At 49.1% G+C, this 21769-nt stretch overlaps 1 protein-coding gene across 1 annotated transcript; it reads left to right on the top strand.

Annotated features, from left to right (window-relative positions):
- The first annotated feature begins 2145 nt into the window (after positions 1-2145).
- TMEM81 (transmembrane protein 81) lies at positions 2146-2997 on the top strand. The gene has a single exon (XM_083179586.1). It carries the CDS (start codon positions 2235-2237, stop codon positions 2895-2897), a length of 663 nt encoding a protein of 220 aa, XP_083035712.1. The 5' UTR covers positions 2146-2234; the 3' UTR covers positions 2898-2997.
- The last annotated feature ends 18772 nt before the right edge of the window (positions 2998-21769 follow it).

The raw sequence follows: 21769 nt of genomic DNA on the forward strand, positions 1-21769 counted from the left end.
GCCCATATACCCCTGCACTACATTAAGGCACCCTGTATCAAATATGTGCACAACGTAGGAGGAGCACGCACCACAGTATTATCATCATCTACCAAAAGCAGAATGTCTTCTGAAGATATAAGAGTCGCAAGCAGTGGAACAGAGGGGAGGGGGGGGGGGGGCAGACAATTTCCCTCCCTAAATATTTGAGAGGCACCTAAACTTATATCTACCTACAGTATGCCACTATCTAGCTCAGGGCTGGGCAATTGCGGCCCTCCAGATGTTGATGAACTACACATCCCAGGATGCTTTGCATTAGTTTTGCTCTGTGGCCATGCTGAAACTGATGCAAGGCATGCTGGGATGTGTAGTTCATCAACATCTGGAGGGCCACAATTGCCCAGCCCTGATCTAGCTACAGTATATAACTACAAACATACGGCCTGATTCAAATTCGCTCGCCAGGCAGTGTATAATCTCTGTCTAGCGGGTGGGAAAAGCCCCGCTGCCACCCAGACAGTGCCGCCGGCATCCAGTGTTGTGTAGGAGTATACATCCCCTCATGTTCGTCCGAAAGAGAGAGATAACATTCTATACAGTAGTTTCCAACCATCGAATGGTTTCTTCCCCCTTGACTTTTATTTCCACTGTGGATCGCCGAAGACTGGGCGGGCGCAGTCGCCTGCTCCGAGCACTCCTGTGTTCCCAGGTAAACGCCCAGAATTTTCATGGGCGTTCCGCTGATGTCACCCCCTGACCGACCCCCCTCCCTCCCATACCCGTGTGAACACCTCAGCGAGTGTGATACTTGCCAAAGTTGTTTGCACAGGGTTCTGCATAATGTTCTCCAAGTTAATCAATTACATCCACAGCAGAGTTTAGCTCATTTTAATTTAAGGGCAGACAATTCCTCTACTATAATAAGTGACAGACACATGAATAGATAGGTAGATATCAGTATTATTGCTTTATTAATAAAGTATCAACACATCCTGCAGCATTGTACAATGCATTAGTAAAAGAAGCATCTTTTGCGACATTAAAATATAGAAATAATGGTATATATTTGTCACATGTGCCCAAAAAGTTCCAATTATTAAAATTGTTTCTGTTCCTGAAAGCAGTTAATTATCCAGTGCATGATCCAGTTAGCAATTATAATATACTGGGACCGATTCAGGCCAGATTGTTGCCATTACACACAGCCCAGCGAACAGGTGGGAATCAGGCCCACTGTCTTCCCTGACACTCCAAAATTGAGTACCAACTCCTAAGTTTATTATATTATGCCATACACTGCATGAGCATTCAGCCCTTCCGATCGGGGCTGAATTAGGTCCATAAATCACTATCTACCCAACAAACTATCTACATATATAACTACCTAACACACAAATTATCTATATAACTGTCTACATTGAACTATCAAGCTAATAAACTATGTAACAAACAACTGGACAAGATATACTAAGCCCTTAGAAGTGATAAATTGGAGCGTGATAAACCACCAGCCAACCGTCAGCTCATAACTGTCTTTCTCCAGCCCAGCCTGTAACATGACAGTTAAGAGCTGATTGGCTGTTTGTTTATCACTCTCCACTTTATCACTTTTCAAGCTTAGTACATCTGGCCAAATGTATCTAACAATATATCTACCTATATAAATACCTAAGGCATTAAATATACATATACCTATCTAACAATCTACCTAAAGCAGGCTTTACAAATATAAAAAATATACAATAGACTATTTCATTTATAATAGAAAATCAGGGGAAAAAAACAATTACAAATAACTTGGATACAAATTTTTTATAAAACTTTCAATAAATAACAGGGAAAGGGAATATACAAAAACTTAAAACAGAATAAGGAATTCAATTGTAATTGTACTGCATATGCCATTATGATGTCACTGTGATGTCATGTTAAGGAGCCATTGTGATGTCATAATGGATCTCTGCACAATAAATTCTGGTGACTCAGCACTCCACACTCAGACACAAATTTGATTCATGAGAGTACACATGTGTATTTTGGAGAAAGCGATGTTTGCTATAATTTCAACAGTATTCATCATATTTGGGATGTGCCAGTCCCAGGAGAATGCAGTGGAAAACCTTAGGCGTGTGACTATACCATCTATATTGAGAGGGATCTCCGCTAAGGTGGTTTTGGAGAGCACTGCATGCAGTGTAAGCTGCGGTGTAGGAAAAAGAATAGAGAGTCGATGCATAGTGGACAAACAAGGCATGCATAACGACTGTGAGAAGGTGGCAGTTGAGTGTGTGGTCAGCTGGATGTGCGGAATGAAGACATACACCCGGGCTATTGGGGAGTCCTTCAATGTAACCTGTATTGACCCAAAGGAGGCTTACAGAGATCCAGAGACCATCAATTTTTACTGGAGTAAAGCAAGGTCACTAATGACAACGGAGACCGAGGTCTTCAAACCTTTGAAAATAGAGGGTTACAGTATAATATTTCCATTCGTTGGGGAGAAGCATGCTGGAACGTACCGCTGTGAAATGTACAGCAAAAATGGCGGGAAGATGCTTAAACGCCTGGATTTTGGATTAAAGGTACAAAACTCTTTGTTTGCCGGTCTCAATACGGAGAAGCTGGTCGCTAAAAGCAAGCTGGTGATCGGTGCCATACCGCAGGGGCTAGTTCCAGAGCGTCGAAAGAAAAAACTAGTGCCATTTGAAGCAAGAATGCTGATCATGCTGGTGTTTGCCGTCGTTATAGCCGTAGCGGTAGTCAGGATTTATCTAACACTACGTTGGTGTGTGAACCTATGTAGAAAGGCAGATATTGAGGAAGGTGAGACAGACTCTCTGAGGGATGCCTTTTTTGGGGCGAGGCGCAAAAAAAGATTTCTTCACCGGCCCATTCCCATGATTCCTGGCTTTTAGCTCCAGAGATCCCATGCCAGGATAAGCCTGCACCAGACAACGCACTAAAGAACACACTCCTGCCTTCAACCATCTTCACAAACCACTGGTCATCTATCAACTCTCACCAAAGACCAGGGCCCTGCCTCCAGCCCACTCAAGAGACTTGATGGCCAGTGTAAACTGGGGATTAGGGCTACAGGCGATACCCCAATAAAAAAAACGACACCGGGCAGCCACCTCATGGGTGTGTTGGAAGAGCTGCTAAGCTGCAAATTATTTTTAAAGGTTGACATTTACATACAACTAATTGATAACTTAATAACTTGAAGTATAAACATTTCTTTAAACAGGTCGTATTGAATGTCATCAGGTTGGATGTACTGCACCGCCCCCCCCTCCACCTGCATACAGACAATGTGTCACCCCTATGCACTTGCCAAATATACCTAGTAGGAGATCCATTACTGCAGGTGGTGGGAATTTATTGATATATTTGCTCTCAGTACTGTCTGGCCGTAACATGAGGTACAGGGGTAGCTGTGTGGGTGGGTATAGGGGTTAGTAAGGTAAAAGGGTAGCTGTGTGTGGGTATAGGGGGTTAGTAAGGTACAGGGGTAGCTGTGTGTGGGTATAGGGGGTTAGTAAGGTACAGGGATAGCTGTGTATGTGGGTATATGGGGTTAGTAAGGTACAGGGGTAGCTGCGTGTGGGTATAGGGGGTTAGTAAGGTACAGGGATAGCTGTGTATGTGAGTATAGGCATACCTCCCAACTTTGGCAGGACAGCAGGCGGGAAGTTGCTTCTGCGCGCCGCATGCGCGTCAAAATTTTCGGGGGCGTGGCCTAATTTGGGGCGTGGCCTATACTCGCAGTTCTCCCATGAGGCCACGCCCCCATTTTGCCGCTATGGGGGCATGACCCAGAGGCTCTGTGAGCCTCTAGCCATGCCCCCAGCCCCCTGCGTTTATTCCCCGCTGCTTACTGACGGGGGGACTCCCAACAGCCCCCCCACACCGCGGGACACTGCCGCCCGCGGGTGGGACAGCGGGACAGGCCCTGACAATCGGGACTGTCCCGATAAAATCGAGACTGTTGGGAGGTATGGTATAGGGGTTAAGTAAGGTACAGGGGTAGCTGTGTGTGTTTATAGGGGGTTAGTAACGTACAGGGGTAGCTGTGTGTGTGGGTATAAGGGTTAGTAAGGTACAGGGGTCGCTGTGTGTGGGTATAGGGCAGGCCTGGCCAACCTGTGGCTCTCCAGATGTTGTCAAACTACAAATCCCATCATGCCTTGCCACAGTTTTGCTATAAGGGAGTGTTAAAACTGTGGCAAGGCATGCTGGGATTTGTAGTTTCACAACATCTGGAGAGCCACAGGTTGGCCTGTCCTGGTATAGGGGGTAAATTGTTGGAATATGTGCAACAGACTGTGGGTTTCACTCATATGCATATACATGTGTATGTACACTGGAGGGACAGTAGATGGCGATATACTGTCATATGTATTGTTTGTCTGCTGTTATATTCCTGTATCTCTCTGATGTTTCCTGTTTGTTGTTGCCTTAAGAGGAGGAATGGAGAAGCACAGGTAGCAGACATCTTGTGTGAACAAGATACCACTGAATGCTGATGTTATGTAATGTTATATTGATCCTGTTACTCAGTTATACATAAAGAAGTTATTCCTTTACAAAACTCATCCTATCTGATTGCAAGGTAACACCTGTGACCATCTTTTATGTGAAGCTGACCGCTGCATACATCATTGGTAGATTCCATCGCAGAAACGCCAACATAAGTAAGGTACAGGGGTAGCTGTGTGTGTGGGTATAGGGGGTTAGCAAGGTATAGGGGTCGCTGTGTGTGGGTATAGGGGTTAGCAAGGTACAGGGGTAGCTGTGTGTGGGTATAGGGGTTAGTAAGGTACAGGTGTAGCTGTGTATGTGGGTATAGGGGGTTAGTAAGGTACAGGGATAGCTGTGTATGAGGGTATAGGGGGTTAGTAAGGTACAGGGATAGCTGTGTGTGTGTGGGTATAAGGGGTTAGTAAGGCAAAGGTGTAGCTGTGTGTGTGGGTATAGGGGGTTAGTAAGGTACAGGGGTAGCTGTGTATGAGGGTATAGGGGGTTAGTAAGGTACAGGGGTAGCTGTGTGTGTGGGTATAGGGGGTTAGTAAGGTACAGGTGTAGCTGTGTGTGTGGGTATAGGGGGTTAGTAAGGTACAGGGGTAGCTGTGTGTGTGTGGGTATAAGGGGTTAGTAAGGCAAAGGTGTAGCTGTGTGTGTGGGTATAGGGGGTTAGTAAGGTACAGGGGTAGCTGTGTATGTGGGTATAGGGGGTTAGTAAGGTACAGGGATAGCTGTGTATGAGGGTATAGGGGGTTAGTAAGGTACAGGGGTCGCACATAAAATAAAATAACAGTAACGATACCTGATCATCCAAAAAAACATAGAAAACATAGTTAACATATTAAACTTAATTGGAAATGAAGTTAGTGAGATGTTTGACATTGTTTCTCACATTCTGACACAGAGAATAGGCCGAAATTCACATTTGGACACAGAGAATAAGCCAAAATTCACATTGTGACACAGAGAATAAGCCGAAATTCACTTTCTGACACAGAGAATAAGCCGAAATTCACTTTCTGACACAGAGAATAAGCCAAAATTCACTTTCTGACACAGAGAATAAGCCAAAATTCACTTTCTGACACAGAGAATAAGCCAAAATTCACTTTCTGACACAGAGAATAAGCCAAAATTCACTTTCTGACACAGAGAATAAGCCAAAATTCACTTTCTGACACAGAGAATAAGCCGAAATTCACATTCTGACACAGAGAATAAGCCGAAATTCACTTTCTAACACAGAGAATAAGCCAAAATTCACTTTCTGACACAGAGAATAAGCCAAAATTCACATTCTGACACAGAGAATAAGCCAAAATTCACATTCTGACACAGAGAATAAGCCAAAATTCACATTCTGACACAGAGAATAAGCCAAAATTCACTTTCTGACACAAAGAATAAGCCGAAATTCACTTTCTGACACAGAGGGTGACATTCTATGGGATGAGATTTTTTCGCACTTTCAAAATCGCCCATTATCGCACTTTTTTAATATCGCATTTTTGCCGCGAATTCGCATATTTAATGAGGTGCGAATTCTGGAATGAAAAGTGCGATTAGGTGCGATAATGTGCGAATTTTAGGCATGAAAATGTGCGAATTTTAGGCATGAAAATGTGCGAATTTTAGGCATGAAAATGTGCGAATTTAAGGAAATGTGCGATTTTTTGTTCATAAAAAAAAAAATGGCGTGGGGTCCCCCCTCCTGAGCATAACCAGCCCCGGGCTCATTGAGCCAGGGCTGGTTCCAAAAATACGGGGGACAAAAAGCATAGGGTTCCCCCGTATTTCTGAAACCAGCCCCGGACTCTTGGACCGGTCCTGGTTCCAAAAATACGGGGGACAAAAAATCTGGGGGTCCCCCGTATTTTGAAACCAGCACGGGGCTCCAACAGCACTCGGTGTCATGCCACAGCCGGGTTACACTTTTTATATAAGGTCCCCCGGCCGAAACATGAGCACCGTGGCTGGTCAGCCTTGGACGGGGTACCTGGAGGAGTGGGGACCCCCCCATAAAGGGGTCCCCCCCCCCCAGGCTTCACCCGTCCAGGGCTGAAGCCGGGGCTGTCACCGGCGTCCGTGGCCAGTGGACGCCGGCCTGATAGTGTTAAATCTTCCATAAATAACATTGCTTGATACAGAAGAACTACAAGTGCCAGCAGACCTCCCCCGCATGCTGGGACTTGGAGAACCACAAGTCCCAGCATGCGGGGCATTAATGGGCCCGCTGGGACTTGTAGTCCACCTGTAAAAAGAATGTTTAAAAAAACACACACACAGAGAAGTAAAACTTTATTGCACACACACACACACCTCACTTTTACACCCACATACTCACCGATCCAGGATCCAGCGCTGGTCTCCCTTCTGCTGCAGAGCCGGCTACCCCCGCACTGACAGCGGGGACAACCGGCTCTCTCCGATGCCGCTAACAGCCTCTGTAGCGCTGTCCCAGCGCTACAGAGGCTGAGAGCGTCTTTGGCTTATGTGTCTCCAAGGAGACGCATAGCTCAGCCAATCAGGGCTGAGCTATGCGTCTTCATGGAGACGCATCGGCCAATCACGCTCTCAGCCTCTGTAGCGCTGGGACAGCGCGACAGAAGCTGTTAGCTGCATCGGAGGAAGCCGGTTCAGCCCGCTGTCAGTGCGGGCTGTCCGGCTCTGCAGCAGAGAGACCAGCGCTGGATCCTGGATCGGTATGTATAGCGGTGTAAAAGTGAGGTGTGTGTGTGTAATAAAGTTTTACTGCTCTGTGTGTGTGTTTTTTTAACATTCTTTTTACAGGTGGACTACAAGTCCCAGCGGGCCCATTAATGCCCCGCATGCTGGGACTTGTGGTTCTCCAAGTCCCAGCATGCGGGGGAGGTCTGCTGGCACTTGTAGTTCTTCTGCATCAAGCAATGTTATGTATGGAAGATTTAACACTATCAGGCCGGTGTCCACTGGCCACGGACGCCGGTGACAGCCCCGGGCTTCAGCCCTGGACGGGTGAAGCCTGGGGGGGGACCCCTTTATGGGGGGGTCTCCACTCCTCCAGGTACCCCGTCCAAGGCTGACCAGCCACGGTGCTCATGTTTCGGCCGGGGGACCTTATATAAAAAGTGTCCCCCGGCTGTGGCATGACACCGAGTGCTGTTGGAGCCCGGTGCTGGTTTCAAAATACGGGGGACCCCCAGATTTTTTGTCCCCCGTATTTTTGGAACCAGGACCGGTCCAAGAGTCCGGGGCTGGTTTCAGAAATACGGGGGACCCCTATGCTTTTTGTCCCCCGTATTTTTGGAACCAGCCCTGGCTCAATGAGCCCGGGGCTGGTTATGCTCAGGAGGGGGGACCCCACGCAATTTTTTTTGTCAAAAAACAATTTTCCACATTTTTTAACACAGGGCCATGCACAGATCTCTATGATCTGTGCAGGGTTCTGGCCAAATCGCATATCAGAACCTGGTCTGATTTTTTTGAGATTTTTAGACACATTTTTCAAATTCGCATCTCATTAAATATGCGAATTGTATACTTTTCAATGTGAAAACATCTGGATGCGAGTTCTGGCGAGAACTAAAAAAACCGCACTTTTTTGCCGATTTTCGCATCTCATTAAATATGCGAATTCGGGAAAAAGTGCGAAAACAGCCGTTTTTGCGATAAAATTCGCCAAAGTCAGATTATCTCATCCCATAGAATGTCACCCAGAGAATAAGCTAAAATTCACAATGTGACACAGGGAATGAGTAAAAATTCACATTTTGACACAGAGAATAAGCCGTAATTCACATTTTGACACAGAGAATAAGCCAAAATTCACATTGTGACACAGAAAATAAGCTGAAATACACATTCTGACACAGGGAATGAGTAAAAAATTCACATTCTGACACAGGGGCCCTTATTCTGGTTGGTGCGGTCGAGCCGCATATGCGGCTCCGACCGCACCAGACGAATCCCCGCCCACCATACGGTTCGCCACGGCCGTCCGTACACGGACGGCTGGCGAACCGCACGAAAATGGTGGAGGCGTACGCCTCCACCATGCTGGGAGCTGCCCCCTGCATTCGATGGTCGACGACCATCGAAGGCAGGACCGCACGCCGCGGCAGCTCCCGCAAGCTGAGACCACACGGACAATCGTCCGTGTGGTAGCTTGTATGGGGGCTGAAAGCTGACATCCGGCGACGTCAGCTTTCCGCCCCCATGAGTGGCGTCATGCCCTCATTACCATGCGTACGCCCCGCGTTTGCATGGGAACGCCCATGAAACGCGGGGCGTACACATAGGGAAATGAGGGGATGAAGCCCCTCACGCCCCTATACGCCCCCTTTGCGGCGTCTAAATTTTTAACACGGAGAATTCCCCTGCACATGCGCAGAGTGACCTCTGCGCATGTGCAGAGAGAAAACATCGGCGGTACGGCCGCACGCGGGCCGTACCGAGCCGATTAGAATAAGGGCCAGGGTGCCAGATAACACATATGCCCCCACAGTGCCATATGACACACATGCCCCCACAGTGCCATATGACACACATGCCCCCACAGTGCCAGGTGACACACATGCCCCCACAGTGCCAGGTGACACACATGCCCCCACAGTGCCAGGTGACACACATGCCCCCACAGTGCCATATGCCCCCACAGTGCCATATGCCCCCACAGTGCCAGGTGACACACATGCTCCCACAGTGCCAGATGACACACATGCCCCCACAGTGCCAGGTGACACACATGCCCCCACAGTACCAGGTGACACATATGCCCCCACAGTGCCATATGCCCCCACAGTGCCAGGTGACACACATGCCCCCACAGTGCCAGATGACACACATGCCCCCACAGTGCCAGATGACACACATGCCCCCACAGTGCCAGGTGACACACATGCCCCCACAGTGCCAGGTGACACACATGCCCCCACAGTGCCAGGTGACACACATGCCCCCACAGTGCCAGGTGACACACATGCCCCCACAGTGCCAGGTGACACATATGCCCCCACAGTGCCATATGCCCCCACAGTGCCATATGCCCCCACAGTGCCAGGTGACACACATGCCCCCACAGTGCCAGGTGACACACATGCCCCCACAGTGCCAGGTGACACACATGCCCCCACAGTGCCAAGTGACACACATGCCCCCACAGTGCCAGGTGACACACATGCCCCCACAGTGCCAGGTGACACACATGCCCCCACAGTGCCAGGTGACACACATGCCCCCACAGTGCCAGGTGACACACATGCCCCCACAGTGCCAGGTGACACACATGCCACCACAGTGCCAGGTGACACACATGCCCCCACAGTGCCAGGTGACACACATGCCCCACAGTTCCTCTTCTTCACCCCCCCCAAACCACCCCACCCCACCCGACCTGTAAAAAGTCTTACTATTCTTGCTGCGCCGTCCGCCCCTCCACCTTCAGCACTGCAGCAGGACCCAGCGCTGTCTTTATGCCGGCAGATATGCTTTGTTTCCCTTCCCTATGGCGGCCGACTGCACGTTGAGTGCCAGCCTCCACCAACTCCTTTTGGCGCCTGACATCTAGTAAGCGCCGTACGTCAGTGCGCGGGTGTGTGATGACGTCACCCGCGCACCTCCGCAAAGGACTGCTGGGACCGGGCTTCAGAAGAAACATCATGCCCCACAACAGCCATTGAAGCCCGTTCCCAGCAGGTTTTTTTTTTTACTCTTTAAAAAATTGCACTGGGCCGCATTGCTAGCCGACCTGGGCCGCATGCGGCCCGCGGGCCGCGGGTTGGACAAGCCTGGTATAGGTGATTATGAAGGTACTGGGATAGCTGTGTGTGTGGGTATAGGGTTACTAAGGTACAGGGGTAGCTGTGTGCGTATAGGGGGATAGTAAGGTACAGGGGTAGCTGTGTGTGTGTGGGTATAGGGGGTTAGTAAGGTACAGGGATAGCTGTGTGTGTGGGTGAAGGGGGTTAGTAAGGTACAGGTGTAACTGTGTGTGTGTGTGGGTATAGGGGGTTAGTAAGGTACAGGTGTAGCTGTGTGTGTGGGTATAGGGGGTTAGTAAGGTACAGGTGTAGCTGTGTGTGTGTGTGGGTATAGGGGTTAGCAAGGTACAGGGGTAAAGTGTGGGTATAGGGGTTAGTAAGGTACAGGTGTAGCTGTGTGGGTATATGGGGTTAGTAAGGTACAGGTGTAGCTGTGTGTGTGGATATAGGGGGTTAGTAAGGTACAGGGGTAGCTGTGTGTGTGGGGGTATAGGGGGTTAGTAAGGTACAGGGCTAGCTGTGTGTGTGGGGGTATAGGGGGTAGTAAGGTACAGGGGTAGCTGTGTATGTGGGTATAGGGGGTTAGTAAGGTACAGGGATAGCTGTGTGTGTGTGTGGGTATAGGGGGTTAGTAAGGTACAGGGATAGCTGTTTGTGTGGGTATAGGGGGTTAGTAAGGGACAGGTGTAGCTGTGTGTGTGGGTATAGGGGGTTAGTAAGGTACAGGTGTAGCTGTGTGTGTGTGTGTGTGTGGGGGGGGGGGGGGGGGGTATAGGGGTTAGTAAGGTACAGGGGTAGCTGTGTGTGGGCCTAGGGGTTAGTAAGGTACAGGGATAGCTCTGTGTGTGGGTATAGGGGGTTAGTAAGGTACAGGTGTAGCTGTGTGTGTGGGTATAGGGGGTTAGTAAGGTACAGGGATAGCTGGTTGTGTGGGTATAGGGGGTTAGTAAGGTACAGGTGTAGCTGTGTGTGTGGGTATAGGGGGTTAGTAAGGTACAGGTGTAGCTGTGTGTGTGGGGGTATAGGGGTTAGTAAGGTACAGGTGTAGCTGTGTGTGTGGGTATAGGGGGTTAGTAAGGTACAGGTGTAGCTGTGTGTGTGGGGGTATAGGGGTTAGCAAGGTACAGGGGTAACTGTGTGTGTGTGGGTATAGGGGTAAGTAAGGTACAGGGGTAGCTGTGTGTGTGGGTATAGGGGTTAGTTTGGTACAGGTGTAGCTGTGTGGGGGTATAGGGGTTAATAAGGTACAGGGGTAGCTGTGTATGTGGGTATAGGGGTTAGTAAGCTACAAGGGTAGCTGTGTGGGGGTATAGAGGTTAGTAAGGTTCAGGGGTAGCTGTGTATGTGGGTATAGGGGGTTAGTAAGGTACAGGTGTAGCTGTGTGTGTGGGTATACGGGTTAGTAAGGTACAAGTGTAGCTGTGTGGGGGTATAGGGGTTAGTAAGGTACAGGGGTAGCTGTGTGTGTGGGTATAGTGGGTTAATAAGGTACAGGTGTAGCTGTGTGGGGGTATAGGGGTTAGTAAGGTACAGGGGTAGCTTTGTATGTGGGTATAGGGGTTAGTAAGGTACAGGTGTAGCTGTGTGGGGGTATAGGGGTTAGTAAGGTACAGGTGTAGCTGTGTGTGTGGGTATAGGGGGTTAGTAAGGTACAGGTGTAGCTGTGTGTGTGTGTGTGTGTGGGTATACGGGTTAGTAAGGTACAGGGGTAGCTGTGTGTGTGGGTATAGGGGTTAGTAAGGTACAGGGGTAGCTGTGTGTGTGGGTATAGAGGTTAGTAAGGTACAGGGGTAGCTGTGCGTGGGTCTAGGGGTTAGTAAGGTACAGGGGTAGCTGTGTTGGGGTATAGGGGTTAGTAAGGTACAGGGGTAGCTGTGTGTGTGGGTATAGGAGGTTAGTAAGGTACAGGTGTAGCTGTGTGGGGGTATGGGGGTTAGCAAGGTACAGGGGTAAGTGTGGGTGGGTATAGGGGTTAGTAAGGTACAGGGGTAGCTGTGTTGGGGTATAGGGGTTAGTAAGGTACAGGTGTAGCTGTGTGTGTGGGTATAGGGGGTTAGTAAGGTACAAGTGTAGCTGTGTGGGGGTATAGGGGTTAGTAAGGTACAGGTGTAGCTGTGTTTGTGGGTATACGGGTTAGTAAGGTACAAGTGTAGCTGTGTGGGGGTATAGGGGTTAATAAGGTACAGGGGTAGCTGTGTGTGTGGGTATAGGGGGTTAGTAAGGTACAGGTGTAGCTGTGTGTGTGTGGGTATAGGGGTTAGCAAGGTACAGGGGTAACTGTGTGTGTGGGTATAGGGGTTAGTAAGGTACAGGGGTAGCTGTGTGTGGGTCTAGGGGTTAATAAGGTACAGGGGTAGCTGTGTTGGGGTATAGGGGTTAGTAAGGTACAGGGGTAGCTGTGTGTGTGGGTATAGGGGGTTAGTAAGGTAGAGGTGTAGCTGTGTGGGGGCATAGGGGTTACTAAGGTACAGGGGTAGCTGTGTATGTGGGTATAGGGGTTAGTAAGGTACAGGGGTAGCTGTGTGAGTGGGTATAGGGGGTTAGTAAGGTACAGGTATAGCTGTGTGGGGGTATAGGGGTTAGCAAGGTACAGGGGTAGCTGTGTGTGTGAGTCTAGGGGTTAGTAAGGTACAGGGGTAGCTGTGTTGGGGTATAGGGGTTAGTAAGGTACAGGGGTAGCTGTGTGAGTGGGTATAGGGGGTTAGTAAGGTACAGGTATAGCTGTGTGGGGGTATAGGGGTTAGCAAGGTACAGGGGTAACTGTGTGTGTGTGTGTGTGTGTGGGTCTAGGGGTTAGTAAGGTACAGGGGTAGCTGTGTTGGTATAGGGGGTTAGTAAGGTACAGGTGTAGCTGTGTGGGTATAGGGGTTAGCAAGGTACTGGGGTAACTGTGTGTGTGGGGGTATAGGGGTTAGTAAGGTTCAGGGGTAGCTGTGTATGTGGGTATAGGGGGTTAGTAAGGTACAGGTGTAGCTGTGTGTGTGGGTATACGGGTTAGTAAGGTACAAGTGTAGCTGTGTGGGGGTATAGGGGTTAGTAAGGTACAGGGGTAGCTGTGTGTGTGGGTATAGTGGGTTAATAAGGTACAGGTGTAGCTGTGTGGGGGTATAGGGGTTAGTAAGGTACAGGGGTAGCTTTGTATGTGGGTATAGGGTTTAGTAAGGTACAGGTGTAGCTGTCTGGGGGAATAGGGGTTAATAAGGTACAGGTGTAGCTGTGTGTGTGGGTATAGGGGTTAGCAAGGTACAGGTGTAGCTGTGTGTGTGTGTGTGGGTATACGGGTTAGTTAGGTACAGGGGTAGCTGTGTCTGTGGGTATAGGGGTTAGTAAGGTACAGGGGTAGCTGTGTGTGTGGGTATAGGGGTTAGTAAGGTACAGGGGTAGCTGTGTGTGTGGGTATAGGGGGTTAGTAAGGTACAGGTGTAGCTGTGTGTGTGGGTATAGGGGGTTAGTAAGGTACAGGTGTAGCTGTGTGTGTGGGTATAGGGGGTTAGTAAGGTACAGGTGTAGCTGTGTGTGTGGGTATAGGGGGTTAGTAAGGTACAGGGGTGGCTGTGTTGGGGTATAGGGGTTAGTAAGGTACAGGTGTAGCAGTGTGGGGGTATGGGGGTTAGCAAGGTACAGGGGTAACTGTGTGTGTGGGTATAGGGGTTTGTAAGGTACGGGGGTAGCTGTGTTGGGGTATAGGGGTTAGTAAGGTACAGGTGTAGCTGTGTGTGTGGGTATAGGGGGTTAGTATAGTACAGGTGTAGCTGTATGTGTGTGTGTGGGTATAGGGGTTAGCATGGTACAGGGGTAACTGTGTGTGTGGGTATAGGGGTTAGTAAGGTACAGGGGTAGCTGTGTGGGGGTATAGGGGTTAGTAAGGTACATGGGTAGCTGTGTATGTGGGTATAGGGGGTTAGTAAGGTACAGGTGTAGCTGTGTGTGTGGGTATACGGGTTAGTAAGGTACAAGTGTAGCTGTGTAGGGGTATAGGGGTTAGTAAGGTACAGGGGTAGCTGTGTGTGTGGGTATAGGGGGTTAGTAAGGTACAGGTGTAGCTGTGTGTAGGTATAGGGGTTAGCAAGGTACAGGGGTAACTGTGTGTGTGTGTGTATAGGGGTTAGTAAGGTACAGGGGTAGCTGTGTGTGGGTCTAGGGGTTAATAAGGTACAGGGGTAGCTGTGTTGGGGTATAGGGGTTAGTAAGGTACAGGGGTAGCTGTGTGTGTGGGTATAGGGGCTTAGTAAGGTAGAGGTGTAGATGTGTGGGGATATAGGGGTTAGTAAGGTACAGGGGTAGCTGTGTGTGTGGGTATAGGGGTTAGTAAGGTACAGGTGTAGCTGTGTATGTGGGTATAGGGGTTAGTAAGGTACAGGGGTAGCTGTGTGAGTGAGTCTAGGGGTTAGTTAGGTACAGGTATAGCTGTGTGGGGGTATAGGGGTTAGCAAGGTACAGGGGTAACTGTGTGTGTGTGTGGGTCTAGGGGTTAGTAAGGTACAGGGGTAGCTGTGTTGGGATATAGGGGTTAGTAAGATACAGGTGTAGCTGGTGTGTGTGGGTATAGGGGGTTAGTAAGGTACAAGGGTGGCTGTGTTGGGGTATAGGGGTTAGTAAGGTACAGGTGTAGCAGTGTGGGGGTATGGGGGTTAGCAAGGTACAGGGGTAACTGTGTGTGTGTGGGTATAGGGGTTAGTAAGGTACAGGGGTAGCTGTGTTGGGGTATAGGGGTTAGTAAGGTACAGGTGTAGCTGTGTGTGTGGGTATAGGGGGTTAGTAAGGTACAGGTGTAGCTGTGTGTGTGTGTGTGTATAGGGGTTAGCATGGTACAGGGGTAACTGTGTGTGTGTGGGTATAGGGGTTAGCATGGTACAGGGGTGACTGTGTGTGTGTGTGGGTATAGGGGTTAGTAAGGTACAGGTGTAGCTGTGTGTGTGGGTATACGGGTTAGTAAGGTACAAATGTAGCTGTGTGTGGGTATAGGGCAGGGGTCCTCAAACTTTTTAAATTGGGGGCCAGTTCACTGTCCCTGAGACTGTCGGAGGGCCGGACTTGGGTGTGTATGGACATTTTTTTCAAACAGAAAGGCGAACGCAGGAGGGTTGTATTGAATCAATAATATATCAATAATATATATATATGTACACTGCGCAGCATGCACTGTACATCCCCCGCGCATGTCTGTTGTGGTGGCTGCCGTCCACAACAGACAGGGGCGGGGGATGTACAGTGCATGCGGCGCAGTGTACATATATATATATATATATATATATATATATATATATATATACACATACATATATATCATTTTAAATATGTTAGTATAAAAAAAACCGCACCTCTAACAATAAGAACACAGTCAAGAGTAGACTGTGCGCGGACTGGGACACTGTCAGTGTCTGCTCAGTCAGTGCCACTGCTCCCTCCGTGCTGCCTTCTTGTCCGGCTCCTCTCTCCGGATTCTGTAAGCTACTCTCCTCTGTGCAGCCGCAGCGTGTGACATGATGATGTCACACGCATAGGAGAAGCTTATGCAGGGAGACGGGACGGTCCGGCAGACACTGTAGCTTCCCCTGACGTCCCAGGCCACTCCCCCGCCCGTCCATTCGCCAGCCAGCCTGCCCATCCATCCTCCCGGCATGTGAGGCAAGTGAAAGTGATTGCCATGCCAGCACTTGGGCAGCGGCACACCAGGCGGGCCACATAAAAGTCCTCAGCGGGCCGCATCTGGCCCGCGGGCCGTAGTTTGAGGACCCCTGGTATAGGGGGTTAGTAAGGTAGAGGTGTAGATGTGTGGGGGTATAGGGGTTACTAAGGTACAGGGGTAGCTGTGTATGTGGGAATAGGGTTTAGTAAGGTACAGGGTTAGCTGTGTGTGTGGGTCTAGGGGTTAGTAAGGTACAGGGGTAGCTGTGTTGGGATATAGGGGTTAGTAAGGTACAGGTGTAGCTGTGTGTGTGGGTATAGGGAGTTAGTAAGGTACAGGTGTAGCTGTGTGTGTGTGGGTATAGGGGTTAGCAAGGTACAGGGGTAACTGTGTGTGTGTGGGGGTATAGGGGTTAGTAAGGTACAGGGGTAGCTGTGTGTGTGTGTATACGGGTTAGTAATGTACAAGTGTAGCTGTGCGGGGGTATATGGGTTAGTAAGGTACAGGGGTAGCTGTGTGTGTGGGTATAGAGGGTTAGTAAGGTACAGGTGTAGCTGTGTGGGGGTATAGGGGTTAGTAAGGTACAGGGGTAGCTGTGTGGGGGTATACGGGTTAGTAAGGTACAGGGGTAGCTGTGTGTGTATGGGTATACGGGTTAGTAAGGTACAGGTGTAGCTGTGTGGGGGTATAGGGGTTTGTAAGGTAAAAGGGTAGCTGTGTGTGGGTATAGGGTTAGTAAGGTACAGGGGTACTGTGTGTGTGGGTATAGGGGGTTAGTAAGGTACAGGTGTAGCTGTGTGTGTGGGTATAGGGGTTAGTAAGGTAAAAGGGTAGCTGTGTGTGGGTATAGGGTTAGTAAGGTACAGGGGTAGCTGTGTGTGTGGGTATAGGGGTTAGTAAGGTACAGGGGTAGCTGTGTGTGTGGGTATATGGGGTTAGTAAGGTACAGGGTAGCTGTGTGTGTGGGTATAGGGGTTAGTAAGGTAAAAGGGTAGCTGTGTGTGGGTATAGGGTTAGTAAGGTACAGGGGTAGCTGTGTGTGTGGGTATAGGGGTTAGTAAGGTACAGGGGTAGCTGTGTGTGTGGGTATAGGGGGTTAGTAAGGTACAGGTGTAGCTGTGTGTGTGGGTATAGGGGTTAGTAAGGTAAAAGGGTAGCTGTGTGTGGGTATAGGGTTAGTAAGGTACAGGGGTAGCTGTGTGCGTGGGTATAGGGGGTTAGCAAGGTACAGGTGTAGCTATATGTGTGGGTATAGGGGTTAGTAAGGTACAGGGGTAACTGTGCGTGTGGGTATAGGGGTTAGTAAGGTAAAAAGGGTAGCTGTGTGTGGGTATAGTGTTAGTAAGGTACAGGGGTAGCTCTGTGTGTGGGTATAGGGGGTTAGTAAGGTACAGGGGTAGCTGTGTGGGGGTATAGGGGTTAGTAAGGTACAGGGGTAGCTGTGTGTGTAGGTATAGGGGTTAGTAAGGTACAGGGGTAGCTGTGTGTGTGGGTATACGGGTTAGTAAGGTACAGGGGTAGCTGTGTGTGTGTGGGTATAGGGGTTAGTAAGGTACAGGGGTAGCTGTGTGTGTGGGTATAGGGGTTAGTAATGTACAGGTGTAGCTGTGTGGGGGTATAGGGGTTAGTAAGGTACAGGGGTAGCTGTGTGTGTGGGTATAGGGGGTTAGTAAGGTACAGGGGTAGCTGTGTGGGGGTATACGGGTTAGTAAGGTACAGGGGTAGCTGTGTGTGTGTGGGTATAGGGGGTTAGTAAGGTACAGTGTCAACCTAATGACCCTGTCGACCTAACCAATGTCAACCTTCAGTCGTGTCAACCTATTGCTTGTCTATCCTATGATCCACACCCCCCCCGGTCACTGGTGCCAGTTTCGATGGTGCATCCAATAGCGCATCTAAAGAAACTCTGGGGCATTTTAGTTTTGTGTAAATAGGGCGTAGAAGAAGCCATAGACATACTGTATGGATACTCATATAAGCATTAGGTGGTAGACAGGTACCAGTCAGAAATGTGTCCACAGATGCTCACGACTCAGAATCTGACTGTCATGAACCTGAGTTGTTTCACATTTATTTTCTGATGTTCCATGCCTGTCTGTTTCCTAGCTGCTGCTGCTGTGAGGCTCCCTGAGTTCAGCACCAGTCACATGATCCCAGGTAACTCAAGGCATACTTCCTGGTTCTGTCTGCTGCTGCAGACAATCAAGCAATCACCTGGAGGAATATAAGCCAGCTTCCCAGAGTCCTCCTTGCCTTGAACAAATGTTCTTTCTGCTTCCTGTGTGGTTACCCCAGAGACAGAGAATTCCAAGGCTCCTGGCTATCCAGTCTCCAGCTATACCTTCTCCTAGTGTCCTGCTGCTACTTACCTGGTTCTGTTCATCTCCAGAGACTCCTGCTAATTCCATCACTGCGGTTGAGTGAGCAAGCTATCCCCTGCAGAGGATACCGCTGGCACTGGCTAGCAAATCCCCACTAGCTCCTAGGCTAGACCCCTTGGCTCCCAGGCCAAACTACCTTCAAACCTATCAGTGACTTTTTCCCATCACAGTCCTGATCTGTCGACAGGCACTGTCTACCTCACAGTCGACACTCAGTTTCTGCCGTCTATCCCTGACTAACAACATCCGTGTCATCCCTGACGTCCATCAGTTGCTGTATCCAAGTATTGTCACATTATCGCCTATTGTCGACATTGTGTCCACTGTTTTCCAAAGTGCCTCCAGAGACTCTGTGCTTCTGTCGTCTCCTGGTGACTAACAACATCTGTGTCATCTCCGACGTCCACCAGTTGCCGCATTCAAGTATCGTCACACATACACCTGTTGTCGACATCCTGTGTCAACTGTTTTCCAAAGTGCCTCCAGAGACTCCGACATTCTCTCCTGGTTATCGACATCATTGTGCAACGACTCCCAGGTCGTCATCTCCGGCTTCCAGGCCATCCTGCAGCTCCCAGGCTGCCAACTGTCATAACTGTCATCACCGGCTCCCAGGCCATCCCGCAGCTCCCAGGCTGCCAACTACAACCCCGGCTCCCAGGCAATCCCGCAGCTCCCAGGCTGCCAACTACAACCCCGGCTCCCAGGCCATCCCGCAGCTCCCAGGCTGCCAACTACAACCCCGGCTCCCAGGCCGCCTCGCAGCTCCCAGGCTGCCAACTATCATGCCCGGCTCTCAGGCCGTCTGCAAAGACATTCTCAGCATCCCTGGTTATTCCGCTCCTGCCAGAAGCTCCCACGAGTTCCATCTACCGTGTGATCCAGCCTTCTCTGTGCAGCCCAGGTTATCTCCTCAGCGTCTGGATATCAGTGGGTTCCCGAGCCCGTCTCCCCTTGGCTTTCAGGCCGCTCCAGCGATCCCCAGTGTCGGCTCCCTAGCCGCCCCAGCGATCCCCAGTGATCTCCAGTATCGGCTCCTTAGCCGCTCCAGCGATCCCCAGTATCGGCTCCCAAGCCGCCTCAGCGATCCCCAGTGGTCTCCAGCGTCTTCCTGTGTTACCCTCGTGTCATCCCCGGCTTCCAGGCCGCATCTCACGGTACTCAGTTCCCCAATACTGTGTACTCCCTGCTATTCACAATCCTCAGTGTCCTCCGTGTTGCTGTATAGCATTCAGTGCCATCGATCACCATCGATGGTTTAAGTACCCCTCAAAAGACTCTTGTGTTTCAAACCCTGCCAAAGCCACAGGGGAACCTGGGCAGAGGGCCGCGACCTGGTCGGCAGTTGCAGCGAAGTCCATATCCCCTTGCGGGGGTCCCTGGTGAATACCACTGTCGGCTTAGACCCCGCGCCTCTGCTTTAGGTCTCAGCCAATCCTCTGTGTCCCCGGCAGGTCATCCTCTCTCCTCCGTGCATGAGCTCCAGCTACCTCAAACCTCCTTCGTCCTGCTACCCAGTGCCCTCCACTGGTCCACCACGGTCACAGCCGGGAACACAAGGAACCCCGGTGCTGACACTGACCTGGTTTTACAAAACATTGAGCAAACATTTTACCCAGTGGCGTAACGTCTAGGTGGCCATAGACACTGGCTTGACAGGAGGAACAAGGAACAGCCACCTTCAGACTGTTGGAGTCAAACTGCCAAAGACTAGGCAGGGATTTCATTGACCATTAATGGGTTAAACCCATTGATGGTTGAGGTGCGATGTGAAAGGGGTATATGTCTTATGCTTAAAACCATGACGTTGAAATGATTTAAATGGAATGCTGATCTCGGACGGCTACACCTGCTCTGATTGGGTTCCTCATTCTTCAGTGATGTCATAAGTAAATGTATAGGCTGAATTCTAGGTTCGACAAACAGTATCGACAAAATTAGGAATTGACGTGATCAGGTGGCGCAAGATAAAATAATAGTGAATGGTGCACAAATTAGTGTAGTGAAACAAATAAGTACAAAATATGAAAATACCGCACTTTCTAAGCTCACATTCTCTCCCCCCCCCCCCCCCCCCCTCATCTCAAAGCACCTGTCTCTTCTGCCTCATAGCTGCTCTCTGGCCTAGTGTACTAGGACCTTATTCTGGTTGACTCGCAAGGCTGCGAAATTCACAGCCTTGCAAGTCCCCCAGACGCTGCCTGCATGCCCCCCCCCCCCCCCCTTGAACGCCACAAACAAACCCACACACGGCTAGACACATGAATAGATAGGTAGATATCAGTATTATTGCTTTATTAATAAAGCATCAACACATCCTGCAGCATTGTACAATGCATTAGTAAAAGAAGCATCTTTTGCGACATTAAAATATAGAAATAATGGTATATATTTGTCACATGTGCCCAAAAAGTTCCAATTATTAAAATTGTTGCTGTTCCTGAAAGCAGTTAATTATCCGGTGCATGATCCAGTTATCAATTATAATATACTGGGACTGATTCAGGCCAGATTGTTGCCATTACACACAGCCCAGCGAACAGGTGGGAATCAGGCCCACTGTCTTCCCCGACACTCCAAAATTGAGTACCGGTTCCTAAGTTTATTATATTATGCCATACACTGCATGAGCAGACCCCCCACCATCAGAATGGGGCGGAATTCGTCCCCTTCCGATCGGGGCTGAATTAGGTCCATAAATCACTATCTACCCAACAAACTATCTACATATATAACTACCTAACACAAAAATTATCTATATAACTGTCTACATTGAACTATCAAGCTAATAAACTATGTAACAAACAACTGGACGAGATATACTAAGCCCTTAGAAGTGATAAAGTGGAGCATGATAAACCACCAGCCAACCATCAGCTCATAACTGTCATTTCTTGAGCCCAGCCTGTAACATGACAGTTAAGAGCTGCTTGGCTGTTTATCACTCTCCACTTTATCACTTTTCAAGCTTAGTACATCTGGCCAAATGTATCTAACAATATATCTACCTATCTAAATACCTAAGGCATTACATATACATCTACCTATCTAACAATCTACCTAAAGCAGGCTTTACAAATATTAAAAAGATACAATAGACTATTTCATTTATAATAGAAAATCAGGGGAAAAAAACAATTACAAATAACTTGGATACAATTTTTTTATAAAACTTTCAATGAATAACAGGGAAAGGGAATATACAAAAACTTAAAACAGAATAGGGAATTAAATTGTAATTGTACTGCATATGCCATTATGATGTCACTGTGATATCATGTTAAGGAGCCATTGTGATGTCATAATGGATCTCTGCACAATAAATGCTGGTGACTCAGCACTCCACACTCAGACAAAAAATTTGATTCATGAGAGTACACGTGTATTTTGGAGAAAGCGATGTTTGCTATAATTTCAACAGTATTCATCATATTTGGGATGTGCCAGTCCCAGGAGAATGCAGTGGAAAACCTTAGGCGTGTGACTATACCATCTATATTGAAAGGGGTCTCCGC

The sequence above is a fragment of the Crinia signifera genome, chromosome 4 (genome assembly GCF_055691185.1).
Source record: "Crinia signifera chromosome 4, ASM5569118v1, whole genome shotgun sequence".
NCBI lineage: Eukaryota > Metazoa > Chordata > Amphibia > Anura > Myobatrachidae > Crinia > Crinia signifera.